Below are 13,523 nucleotides of genomic sequence, written 5' to 3'. Positions count from 1 at the left end.
TCTGTATCCAAGTAGGTTAGAGGCAGTGTGTCTGTAACAAAGTAGAAATGTAGCTGAAGTTTAGTCCCTTATGGTGACATTGATTTCTGCTTCTGATTTGTGTACATCATCAGAATATCTCTTAAACCATTTTAACTCTTCTTTACATCAATGCATTTTTTCTACAATTTTACTTACAGGTTTGCCAGGATCACCTGGTCCAAAGGGTGAGATCAGGACTATACCAGGACCACCTGGTCCACCTGGACGCCCCGGAAGCAATGGACCTCCAGGACAACCAGGACCTCCTGGATTACCAGGTACATAAGGCAGTGATTAAAAATCAGAATGATTAACCATTTATCACTGGTTGGTGGATTTGGGTGAACATTGACAACTGTCCCACCAATCATAAGCAGTCCTCATTGTTTTAAATGGTAAATACAGATCTGTGTTTTTTTTATTTTTATTTATATTAGTAACATATATGCATTAGGTATGTGCAGGGTATGGACATTTACCTGCACATACCTACTTTACTAGGGCAAAAAAGTTTTAATTCACAAGTGTTTTTGATGTAAGTTTTTATGCATAGATCAGTAAGCAGCACTCACCAATTCCTTGAAGACAAAAACATTTTTTTTAAATGTAATCATAAAAATATTAGTCCTGGAGCAAATATAGGCAAGTAGAGTTACAGCTGTTGCATGTGTATCTCACACTTCATCAGAGCCGGCCCATCTTGCGCATGTCACCACATATAAATACACCTTCCTGGTGACATGAGCACAGGTGGACAAACAAAGAAAAATACAAAGAAAAATAAGTTAAAAACAACTTTACAGTTATATCACTCCAAGTTAGAAAAAGACACTGTAGGTAAGTCTTTCATTAAAGCCTAGATTACCTTGTGCGTTTGTTCTTATGATCCATTTAGCCTCGGCTTGCAGGAGGGTTTTTTTTCTTTCTTTTCCCTCCTTTACATTAAAAGAGTTGTCTACTGAAAAGTATCTTCAGTCCTTTGTGCCCAGGCTGCAAAAAATAAGAAAAGAAGCTTTAACTCACCTTCCTCCATTCCCCCATGGCACCGCTACTACAGCTGTTAGGTCCTCTGGTCCGGTCTTCTTCTTCTTCCATGTGCACTGATCGTCACACTGTGCTCAGCCTATCATCAGCCAAGGTGGGACATCGCTGCAGCCGGTGATAGGCTGAGCGCAGTGTGACAATCCGTGCACAAGGAAGAAGACCGGAAACAGCTGTAACAGCGTTACAGGTGAACGGAGGAAGGTGAGTTAAAGTTTTTTGGTTTTTTTTGCATCCTGGGCACAGCGGCCTGGAAATACTTTTCAGTAGACTACTCCTTTAACTCTTTCTAAAACATGAAAGACTAGACTGCTGCAATCACCATGTCATGTAGTAAATGAAGCGAGGTGAAGCCTTCTGTGAACAAACGGAGTAAATGTGTACCCTAAAAGAAACATTCATTGGCCTTTTGCATGATATTTCATAGACTACCCCTGGCATTCTTCAAGTGATAAAACTATACACAGGATATTAATGCTCCTTGCCACAATATATTTTAGAATGTGAATGAGGACACCATGTACATGAGCCACATTGGTAATCACCTGTATGACTTCCTTTACTGGGCCTATCTGATTTTTCATTCTTCCTCTCAAACCTGCTCTGTACTAGGGTTTCCTTGATAATTTTACATCCTTTAGGTTACTGAGGGACTATCCCCTACTGATTTATTCAGCACAGGATCTTTCTTAATAGAGAACCATTTTTCCCTAATAGCTTTATGTATGGTATCTGCAAGTGGACTATACTTAAAGGGGTACTCCGCCCCAGGACATCTTTTCCAATATCCAAAGGATAGGGGATAAGATGTCAGATCGCTGGGGTCCCGCCGCTGGGGACCCCCGGGATCTTGGCTGCAGCACCCCGCTGACCTCGCTGACGGCCGCCACGCCCTCTCCCATAGACTTGTATTGAGGGGGTGGGCCGTGATGTCACGAGAGGGGCGGAGCCATGACGTCACGATGCTCCGGCCCCTGTATCGCCCATCAGAGCGACTTTGCTCTGTGCAGTAATGACAGCGGGGTGATGCAGCTGAGATCCTGGGGGTCCCCAGTGACGGGACCCCTGCGATCTGACATCTTATCCCCTTTGGATAGGGGATAGCCCATAAGATGTCCTGGGGCAGAGTACCCCTTTAAAGGTGGAAGAAAAACGGCTAGGTTCTTGGGAAGAAACATTCTTTTTATCGCTTTTTAAACAAAAGATTCCTGTTGTGTTGACTGAAGGCCCCCATCCAAAATTGTCAGGGGATAGCCCCTTGCGGCAAGCCTCCTCCTTCAGTTCCTCAGCTTGCTGGATGAACACATCACCTTGATTACTAATGCGGCAAAGCTGCATAAATTGCCCATATTGGACAGCAATTTTACCAAGTTTTGGTTGATAACTATTGAAATGAATCAGAGAGTTCCACGCAGTTGAAAACTCTTAGTGGGTATGGCAAGTGAAAAAGTGACCTTCATATAGATTTAAACAGTGAAGCGGCATATCTGTTGTTAAGGACACATCGCTGGGGAGCGAGCGGGCAGTTCATCTGCATGTTTGAAAGGATGAAGATCCAGGCCGTGAGTAGTGGATGAAAATAAGGGTAATAACTTGCTGATTGAGGTACCTGGAATAGAGAACAACTACGGCAAATGGCTGAGTAGTTGGAAAGACATATAAAGAAAAAGAAAATTCTTATGAGAGGGGAAGGGGCGGGGAATAAGGTAGATGGTCTGCCGCTAAATGGCCAAATCTAAGATGAGATATACTACATATGAACATATCTATCTATATATATATATATGTGATAAACTACATCACCCTATATCTCATCCTATATATATATATTGATATGTTCATATGTAGTATATCTCATCTTAGATTTGGCCATTTAGCTGCAGACCATCTACCTTATTCCCTTCCCCTTCCCCTCTCATAAGAATTTTCTTTATATGTCTTTCCAACTACTCATCCATTTGCCGTAGTTGTTCTCTATTCCAGGTACCTCAATCAGCAAGTTATTATCATTTTTTCATCCTCTACTCACGGCCTGGATCTTCATCCTTTCAAACATGCAGATGAACTGCCCACTCGCTCCCTAGCGATGTGTCCTTAACAACAGATATGCTTTGTTTACATGCCATGAAACGCGCGGCTTATAATAACGCTCCACTCTGTTTACATCAGAGCCGTGGCATGCTGTGCTTTGTTAACATGGCGTGAAACGGGTGGCTTATAATAATGCTCCACTGTGTTTATATCATAGCCGCAGCATGCTGCCCTTTGTTTATGTGCCATGGAGTGCACGACTTACACTGACAGCTTGTGGACCAAACCTCCTCTCTACCCTTAACTGGACAGACAATAAACTGTCCTTTTTATGCAATACATTTATGGTCCCCCATTGATGTTTTTAAGATAATTTTATGGAATTCTACTTATGTTTTAACCAGACTAACGTATATGAATCTGAAATGTTAGTTTTTTCTGATAATTCTTGTCATTCACTGGTGACTGTTTTTCTGACCTTTGATCCTGCCACCATTTTGTTTTTCATTAGTGTGCATATATAAAGCCAACATGTTTGCCTTACTGTATGAATATGCTAATCTGAAGAAGGGGTTTGTATACCCTGAAACACGTAATTCCTGCTGTATTTCAATAAATTTGAAGCTTTAATTCACCTCCATGATTTGGTCGTGGTCTGGATACCTGGGCACCTATATGAAGGTCACTTTTTCTCTTGCTATACCCATTTGACTACAGGATCTCCACTTTGATTCTATCCTGAGACCTGTGGGCTTGCACGGGATCCTCTCTTCTAGTACACCTTTGGCTGAGGTTATATGTGTATTATACATACGCTCCAGGTGAGCGGCAAATCTATAGATTCTACATCTACCCCCCCCCCCTTTTGGTGGGGAATCTACTGTTTTTTTGGGTAACGCACAAGGCCCCTCTCCTGGGCCTTTCTCTTTTCTACTTCTACACAGGTAAATCTCTTAGTGACCAACTTACCATTATTAAGTTGTACTAGCACATGCAGAAATTCTAGCTGTGTTGGGTTTTTGATATAAGTATTGTGTTTTGTCTTGTAAAAGGTCCACAGGGGCCTCCTGGCGATTCTGGAAGAGATGGGCTACCAGGATTTGAGGGGCAGGTGGGACGTAAAGGTGATCGGGGTCTTCCAGGCCAGCCAGGTAAGTACTAAGTACTATATTTCTTACTGAGTGTTCACATTAAATAAGATAAGTGGAGCGCTACATGGTCAAAAATTTTTACAGCAGTGAACCTTTTGGTAGGATGAACTAAAAACATTTTGCTTTGTCGAGTTAATCTTCTGGTGTCAGATAGATAGGCTTTTTGCCTTGAGCGTTTTCTGGTCATGCTGGAAAAATGATACTACTAACCCTAACTATTATTGCAAAGTAAACCCCCCCCCATAGTATGGCTAGGTTGCCATAAAAAGGATGTATGTCTTCACATGTCAGTGATATCAGTGTTGTTGAGATCTAATAATTTACTTACATTCTATTAGGTGATCCACAATTGAGGTTAGGTTGTGTATATAAATGACTTAACTCTCCTGAATACTGCTTATATTCTAAAAATGCTATGTAGCTTCTAGATGCATTAAAGATATTTGTATTTGCTTTCATGTAAAAAGGTACAAGAGGAAACCAAGGTCCACCCGGTCCAGATGGATTACAAGGCCCTCCTGGTGCACCAGGCTTAGGATCTGTAGCTCATGGATTCCTTATAACCCGCCATAGTCAGGCAACAGAGTCACCAGCATGTCCTCAGGGTACCTCTAGGATCTACGATGGATATTCTCTTCTTTATGTACAGGGCAATGAACGGGCACATGGACAGGACTTGGGTAAGATGTTAAGTCCTTTATAATGTCAAATAAATTGTTTTTGTCATTTAAAGGGAACCAATCACTAGTTTTACCCTATATAATCAGTGGCAACATATAATAGAGGTTAATATCACGAGTTCTGCCATGTCTAGATCTATAAATGTGAAGTAAACAACTTTTATAAATGGTCACATGCTGTATGTAAATGAGGCTCAGTCGGGCGTGCGGCTGCTAAAGTAGTCATGGCTACCAGCGCAGTAATCACGCCTATTCAGGTTCAAATAGTACCTATCTAGGTATGATTCAGCACCTTAGTCAGGGTCTGATGTCATTTCTTAGAGGTAGGCTGTCAATCATGTCTAAATAGGAGTGATTAGAGCCTGAATGAGCGTGAGTACAGCGTGGGGAGCCGTGACTTCTTCTGCAGGCCGCATGCCTGGTGACTACTTGAGCATGCCTGGTGACTACTTAAGCCTCATTTACATACTGCATGTGACAGTTATTAAAGTTGTTTTTGCCACATTTACAGACGTGCCAGCAGACATCCAAACATGGTAGGACACATGATATTAACCTCTATTACGTGTTTCCACTCGTTATATATGGTAAAACGTAATGACGGGTTCCCTTTAAAACAGCTTTTGACATGTTGCGCAGACTTGTCAAAAATTAAGATTGCACTGCCCCTCACTGTGATCACGAATTACACCCAGGAGAAGTACGTTTTATTACGCGTCTCACTTCCTGCCTGTCAATTAAATCCGACCTTTACTTTGCTTAATTCTATGCAATGAAAAGGTCGGATAAACCTGCAGGAGAGTGGAGTGCACTGCAGTGGGAGTCAGCAGTGAGATACAGTGTGATCTCAATTTATGACGTCTGGGCAACATGTCAAAAGTCGTTTTAAATGACAGTAACACTTTAACTGATGTGGTACTTTGATTTAAAGATGAATAATAACCCTCTTTATGTAAAGCTATAGACTACCTAAATATTGAATGCAAACAGGTCTGTCTGCCAATGCTGTAAGTCAGATCTGATCTATTCATCTGTTTTATTTCAGGTACCGCTGGTAGCTGTCTCAGGCGTTTTAGCACAATGCCTTTCATGTTTTGCAATATCAATAATGTGTGCAATTTTGCTTCAAGAAATGATTACTCCTACTGGCTATCTACGCCAGAGCCAATGCCAATGAACATGGAGCCACTAAGGGGAAGAGACATTCAGCCATTTATAAGCCGGTAAGAAATTGTATATGATGTTACCAAATGGTGATACAGTGTTAAAAGAACCCTATTACCCATTCACGCATTTCACAACTGGTTTCCCATTTTATATATTGCATTTTTGTGCAGCTGAACAATACATGTAAGCCAGTGCTTTCCAATCTGTGCGCTGCAGCACATTAGTGTGCTGACGGCAGTCTCCATGGGTATCGGGGGACCATTCCCTCTATCAGCAGCAGCTATCGCTGGTCACTGTTCTTAAGTGCATGCGGCCCACTTTAAATCATTGACAGGTAACACCCCTGACATTGCGTCTGAGGAGTGGAGCAGGAGAACATCCCTCATCAGGAGACAAGCAAGAGCCACTGAGCCTGCACCTGGGGGATAATGAAATGTCACAGGGAGTGATGAAAATGCTCAGGGGGGATCAGATGGGAGAGTTGTGGAATTAGGTGGCACAGGGGGTAATGGAGGGGATGAAATGGCACAGGGGTTAATCAAAGGATGGGAATGAAGTGACACAAGGTGATGAAGGGGGTAATAAAATGTCACGGGGGTGGGGTAGCATCCACTTTTGCATTACTGATACTGGATACTGATATCACCTTGTGCAACGTAAAACATGCAATTGGCGGTCATAGTCTACTGCATGAAACTATATACACAAAAAGTCTGTGAAGGGGTTCTCTGCTTTGGACAATCTCTGCTTCTTTGAAGGGTCCCTAGACAATAGAATGATCATAAAAAGTCCACCTACTTAGACCTGCAGAGATCAGTTGTAATCCATGTCAAAATCTGAAAAGTAGAGGTTGAGTTTCACTACAGCGCCACCACAGGACAGACTAAGCATTATACATTGCCCATTCTCATCAATAAATTATCAGTATAATACAGGACAGTTCTTCCAGAGATGCTCTTTGTAACCACTCTCTACTCTTGCCTAGAGATGAGTATTTTGAATAGGGGACCCCTTTAACGCTTCTGTAGTAGGTTATATGAAAATGAGCTTTCTAAGCTGGGCAACCCCTTTTAAAACTCTGTAATATTGAATTAATCATTTCAGTATTACTAAAACCCTTCATCTGTAATATCCCTAGACTTGATGGCCTATTCTGTCCCAGGACACCACCGTTCAGCAGAACAGTCAATGTCCATACTAGTGTGACTGTGCCTGGTATTATAACTAAGTCCATTCAAGTAAAAGGAGTCACAGTACCAGGCACAGATAAACCTGTTTTGATGTTCTTGTGCCTGAATAGACAATGGGGGATGGTGATAGTTGGTTGGGGTCCTGTTGTTAGATGTCTTTAGCCTTTAAAAATCTGTTTCATTCTTGTGATTGCAGATAAGGGGGAATACTGATTTTTATTAACACATACATATTTGGAGTAGTTGCCCATAGAGTTTTTTTTTTTTTTTGAAGGAAGCAATCTGATTTGGTTGCTTTTTCTCTGCACAATGTTTGATAAACCCTCCTTAAACTGTATAGATTTCTGCAGCATTGTAGAGAAAAATAATTTTAATAATGGGTTGCAGCCAGTGTTATCTATTGCAAAAAAGTGTTATTTATAGAGCTTAAGGAGAAGGGTGTGCTGGGCAGATATCCTCTTGAGTAGCCCAACTAGTTTAAAGGGAGTCTGTCATCATTTTGAAGGGGTACTCCGCCCCTAAACATCTTATCCCCTATCCAAAGGATATCTGATCTCCCTGCTGCATCCAGCGTTTGTTTAGAGCGTTGGGTGCCACGCCAGAGGAGGTCACGCCCCCACCCATAGACTTTCATTGAGGGGGCGTGACCATGGCTTCACGAGTGGTGCGTGGCCATGACATCACGAGCCTCCGTCCCGCATAGCCAGTCATCCGGCACGGAGCGAAGTTCGCTCCGTGCACCGGATGTCTGGGGTGCCGCAGCCAAAATCACAGAGTTCCCCATTGGAGGGACCCCTGCGTTCAGACATCTTATAAGATGTCTAGGGGCAGAGTACCCCTTTAATGCTGCCTGAACTATGAGTTGTTGGGAAGGTCCCCAGTGCCTTCTTCCTGTCCCATCGTTCTTGATATTTAGATCTCTCCCTATACCCCAACAAGGAGAGATCTGTCGATCTAGGCTGGTGGGGCAGGGAGAAGCCACCAGGGACAGCTCCAGTGACCTATGAACCATAAAAAAAGGTCTCTCCCTATTTGAGTATATATTGGACAGTTTTGCCAATATGATCTTGCTGACAGGTTTCATAAACTATTTGTTTATACCAAATTGTGTGCAAGCATAAAGAATGTGTGTACAGTCCATGTAAAGTTAGAAGTACGCTGACTTTACTCATGAGAAATGTTCTGTGAGATCATTGAAGAATGGGAAAGCTGCCAGTTGTCAGTACGTTGGTTATGAATGATTACAAGAGATTAGTGTCACAGGAACTTCATTCACCAGGATAGCCCACACAATCTAATTCATAGAATGCCCAAGGCATGATGGCGCGGGAAGTAGAGAATTGAGTCTGCTATAACTCTATAGCTGTTGTAAACAGATGAAAATAAAATGAGGTATTTGAGCAGATTGAATATATTATAAAGGCAAATAATCACAGATGTAACACAATGCTTGTCTGCTGAAGGATCACAGGATTAACATAACCTCTGAAACATAAAATGGTATTTGCCTCTGAGAAATGTATATTAGATTTCTAAGGAAGAAAATTGTGTTCTACTGTATTAATGTTTGTATATGGCGGGAATTTATCAATTCAGTCTGGGGAAGATCTTGGCCACGAATCATGTTGGCTCCATTATTATGCATTGGAATACTACCTCTGCTTCCGCATTCAAATCCAACATATTGCTTCATGTTAGTCACCTTTGTCAGCATATGGGGATAGCAATGTTGCTGATGAATTGTTTGGCGTATCTTGGAGCCATGCTGTTGCTATATGTGTAGCCATATAAACAATGCATGTAATCCTATTATTATAAGGGACAAGAAAGGCAGGCGGGGGATAAACTCGCCTAGGGATGTTACTAGAAGATTCTACCTGCTGCTACAAATGGACGTATGGAAGTTTAGCTAATAAAGAGACATTGCTCATATATCTTTGCAGTAGATCGCTTTGTAACATTGATTCTTTACCCATCCAGATGCACAGTTTGTGAAGCTCCTGCCATGGTGATAGCTATTCACAGTCAAACCATTCAGATTCCACCATGTCCACAAGGCTGGTCTTCACTATGGATCGGATATTCCTTCATGATGGTAATGTTTACATCTTATGAAAACCCACCACTATATAACTGCTTTCTATCTGTTGACATAGCGCCCACATACCTGTGATGGCAATATTAGTCTAGAACATTCATTTTTATCCAGTGACAATAAAATGCCATGGAAAATTGGTATAACTTTCAAAGTACACACATGGGGGGGGGGGGGGGTTATTAAGGATGGTGTAGGTGCAAGAAATTGTGCGACAAAGTTAACCAGACTATGGCATAGCAACACAATTTTAGAAAAAGATTCTAAAGCTATATTCGCTATGAAAATTCTCTAAACAGCAACTGAGGCAAATGGTGCAACAAATCAACACCACAAAAACTGGCTAAAACCAATGATAAATTCCTCCCATGGTTTGCATAGTTGAGGAGCAAGACATAGTTTACACAAGCCCAGAGATATTCTAGAGAGATATGCCTGAGATATGGCAAAAGATTGTTGTGTCATGCTGCACTGCATCATAGCTATTGAACATAAGTGATTGGGACCACAACCTGACAGATATCCATCCAGAATAGTTTTGTTTTCTTACAGTCGTGGCATCTTTGCAGTTAGAGTCACTTTTACTATTTGCAGCACAGACAAATGACACTGCAATCTATGCTTATGCCATTTAGCAGTAGCCTAAAACTAATCTGGTTTAATAGGACCCCCATTTCTTCTATAGGTGAAGATCACATATTTTGTATAATATTTACATTAATTCACTCTCTCTTTAAGAGCAGTAGAACAAAAAATATTCTTAAAGGGGTACTCCACTGGCCAGCATTCAGAAGTAAATAATCCGAACACTGTTTTTGCGCTGTGGGGGTTGGCCATGCCCCCTCAATGCAAGTCTATGGGAGGGGGCGTGACGGCCATCACGCTCCCTCCCATTGACTTGCATTGAGGGGGAGTGGCTGTGATGTCACGAGGGGCATGGTCGACCTCCGCAGCATGAAAACAGTGTTCGGAACATTAATTTCTGAATGCTGGCCAGTGGAGTACCCCTTTAAAATCTTTTGTAAAAAAAAGAAATGTAATTGAGCAAAGTCATGTTGCTATGATGTAGAATACTGTTACTCCAATAAGGAGCATGGTTATTTTTGGAACATTCCGCTAACTGTAACCTTTACCTGTCTTTCTTAGCATACAAGTGCGGGCGCAGAAGGTTCAGGACAAGCTTTGGCATCTCCTGGATCATGTTTAGAGGAATTCCGTTCAGCACCTTTCATTGAATGTCATGGCCGTGGTACCTGCAATTACTATGTCAACTCATATAGTTTCTGGCTGGCCACCGTGGAAATGTCGGAAATGTTTAGGTAGGTTGAGGCCTAAAGATTGATGGTCCAAGTTAATCTGATATTGCATTGCTATAAGGTAAACCAGTGGGTTTGTAGTTTATGTGAAGTAACATTGAAGATATCACTCTCATTTTAGTTCAGCCCATAGGTAGGGCTGGGCCTTTCTGCAGAGTCAAAAGTATCATCTGATATATGTCCGCTGGGGTGAATGACCCAACTGGTAAACTATTTTATATCAGCCAGAGATTTCTATGAGATGTAGACTTCAGGTTCTCAGATGTAGCTAATAAATTCGAGAGCATTCTATCTTGTATTGATGTTACTAAATGTAGCATGATGTTATTTGTCTTGTGTCTTGTCATGTCGGTTGTAATAAAACATAGTTAGTTACATAGTTACATAGTTAGTATGGTTGAAAAAAGACATACGTCCATCAAGTCCAACCAGGGAATCGAAGTGAAGGGTGTAAGGGGATAAGGGGAAGGGATGTAGATTTATAATTCTGCATAAGCATTAATGTTATTTTGTTCCCGGAATGTATCTAACCCTGTTTTAAAGCTGTTAATTGTTCCTGCTGTGACCAGTTCCTGAGGTAGACCGTTCCATAAATTTACATGACTCTTTTCTTTTTATTACCAGTAAACCTCAGTCTGAAACACTCAAAGCTGGTGACCTGAGAACACGTGTCAGCCGATGCCAAGTATGTATGAAGAGGACGTAACATTTTGGTGAACTGGCTACCTGTGGAAGAGTGCTAAGGTCTGAATTGTCCTCTGTGACAATGGTGCTACTGTGTAGATAAAGCAAAAACCAGATACTGTTTAAAACAATTTCAAATGTACCTCACCAAAGTGCCATATTGAAGATTGACTGGTGCATACTGACGAATGGACTTAGAAAACGATAAAACCTCTTCCAAGAGAGAAAACTACATTTTGGCGAGGATCACATGAAGTTTTTTTCCCCCATTACCAAAATGGCACTTTTCCTATCAGCTATACGAAGAAACGCACTGAGTATCTTTAAATAACAAGGCTACAGTTTTGAAAAAACAAACATTTTTTATGGTGCTACTAACCCCTCCGTATCCTGGGTTTCAAATATACAAATGCTAAGCTTGTTTCTCTTTGTAAGTAATGAAATGTGTATATTGTGTAAAACACTTTTTATTTTTATTTTTTGTTTCTCCATTAAATCATTTAGGAAAATCCAAGTATAAAGTCACATTTTCAGTTCACAAATGTATAAGAATAATATTCAGAATATATGCATCAGTATTTTCTACATATCTTAAGCATCAGAATACTACTGATTTGATGGCTTGCTTTTCCTGCCCCCTCCCTTGTTTCATTTGGACTCCATGTTGGCATTGTATCATACGTATGTCTTTAGCCAGGCTCATCTGATTGTTTATACTGTCGCCAATGCAATCCCATTTTATTTGGAAAATTTAAACGTTTGTTTTTGTACACTGAACACGTGAAAATATTAGCCATATTCTTTATAACATTTCAGTTACAACAAACACACAACCAGCACTGTCAATACCCCTTCAGGAATCACCAAAGTATTTACACATATGGAAAGTGTTGTCATGTGTGTTATTGAACATAGTGTGAATGAAATAAAGAGAGATTGGCTATATTGGTATTTTTGGTCTTCTTGGAAGAAGGAATACAGATTTTGAGTTCTTTTAGACCCATGTAACAGCTAAAACTCACTAAGTGGGGGAGATATTCAAAAACTTTACATTGTTACATTGATATTAATCACTTTTTATTCTCCTCACATTTTCAAAGGTCTCTTGTGCTGCTTTGAAAATAACACTTTACGATTATTATTATTTTTCAATAATTGATTAAATAACACCTTTTCCCCAAAAACTAAAGAAAAAAAATACAACCATTTCTGTGATTTCTACACTAGCAAAAATCTGGTGTGAAATTTCTGATGTAAAATGGACTCTCACCCCTTTCAATATATCATGTAAAACATTAAATTTACATAGCCACGCCCACTGGTGTGACTAATGTAAACCTTGGATAATTCTCATGTAAACCACTTTGAATATCTGATATAAGGGGAGTATTCTTCACGCCACAACTGTACCTGCGCAACTTTGCAAATCTGTAAAGCAATATAGTGGTGTCAAAAAAAAAAAAGGAGGAGGGGGACAAGCATATGGGCCCTTTCACACTGCAGTATTTTGGTCAGTATCTGCAGGATAAAACCAGAAGTGGGACCTACACCAAGAAAGAAAATAATCTTACATCTGTTTTCAATATTTCTGTAGTCATAGAATAAGATCTCTTAGGCTATGTTCACGCCATGGAATTTCCGTGTGGAATTCCACAGAAGAATTCCGCACAAACATTCCGCTGCAGCAGAGTCCGATTGATTTCAATAGGATTCTGATGCATTGTGCACACGGCAGAATTTCCGCAGCAGATGTTTCAGCTGTGAAAATCCTGATTCTGGAGTGCACGGAAAGAATAGACCTATTCTTTCTGCAAAGTCTGCACAGAAATGCTTTGCTGTTTATGAATTTCTAAGTGGTCCTAGTGGCGGCATGTTCTGCTGGCATGGAAAATTTCCACCATGTGAACATAGCCTTAGAAAATATAAATTTTCCTGTGTCATGGTTATCACTTAACTAGGACAGATATTTATTCCCTGCATGTAAACAATGAGGATTCTTATTCCTTCTGAGGAATTGATAAAGTATATTAAGTTGTATTAAAAAAAAGACAAAGCCATGTGTAGTGGAAATTCTGTGGATTATCCACTGCCAAATATGCAAATAAAGAAAAACTTGGGACAAATTATCACTGTTAACTTGTGTAGGT

At 40.7% G+C, this 13,523-nt stretch overlaps 1 protein-coding gene across 1 annotated transcript in view; it reads left to right on the top strand.

Moving 5' to 3' along the window:
• The window catches only part of COL4A5 (collagen type IV alpha 5 chain), a 197,305-nt gene extending 184,233 nt beyond the window's left edge, over nt 1-13,072 (top strand). Inside the window, exons 45-51 of the mRNA XM_056538786.1 lie at nt 180-299; nt 4,146-4,244; nt 4,712-4,924; nt 5,970-6,147; nt 9,262-9,376; nt 10,523-10,695; nt 11,317-13,072. Of these exons, the coding sequence (XP_056394761.1) occupies nt 180-299; nt 4,146-4,244; nt 4,712-4,924; nt 5,970-6,147; nt 9,262-9,376; nt 10,523-10,695; nt 11,317-11,398 (980 nt within the window). The 3' untranslated portion in view covers nt 11,399-13,072. The remainder of the gene's footprint in view (nt 1-179; nt 300-4,145; nt 4,245-4,711; nt 4,925-5,969; nt 6,148-9,261; nt 9,377-10,522; nt 10,696-11,316) is intronic.
• Nucleotides 13,073-13,523: the final 451 nt, after the last annotated feature.

The sequence above is a fragment of the Hyla sarda genome, chromosome 9, assembly GCF_029499605.1.
Source record: "Hyla sarda isolate aHylSar1 chromosome 9, aHylSar1.hap1, whole genome shotgun sequence".
NCBI classification, from domain to species: domain Eukaryota; kingdom Metazoa; phylum Chordata; class Amphibia; order Anura; family Hylidae; genus Hyla; species Hyla sarda.
The sequence above is the reverse complement of the archived record's forward strand: the minus strand, read 5'-3'. Positions and strand labels throughout refer to the sequence as shown.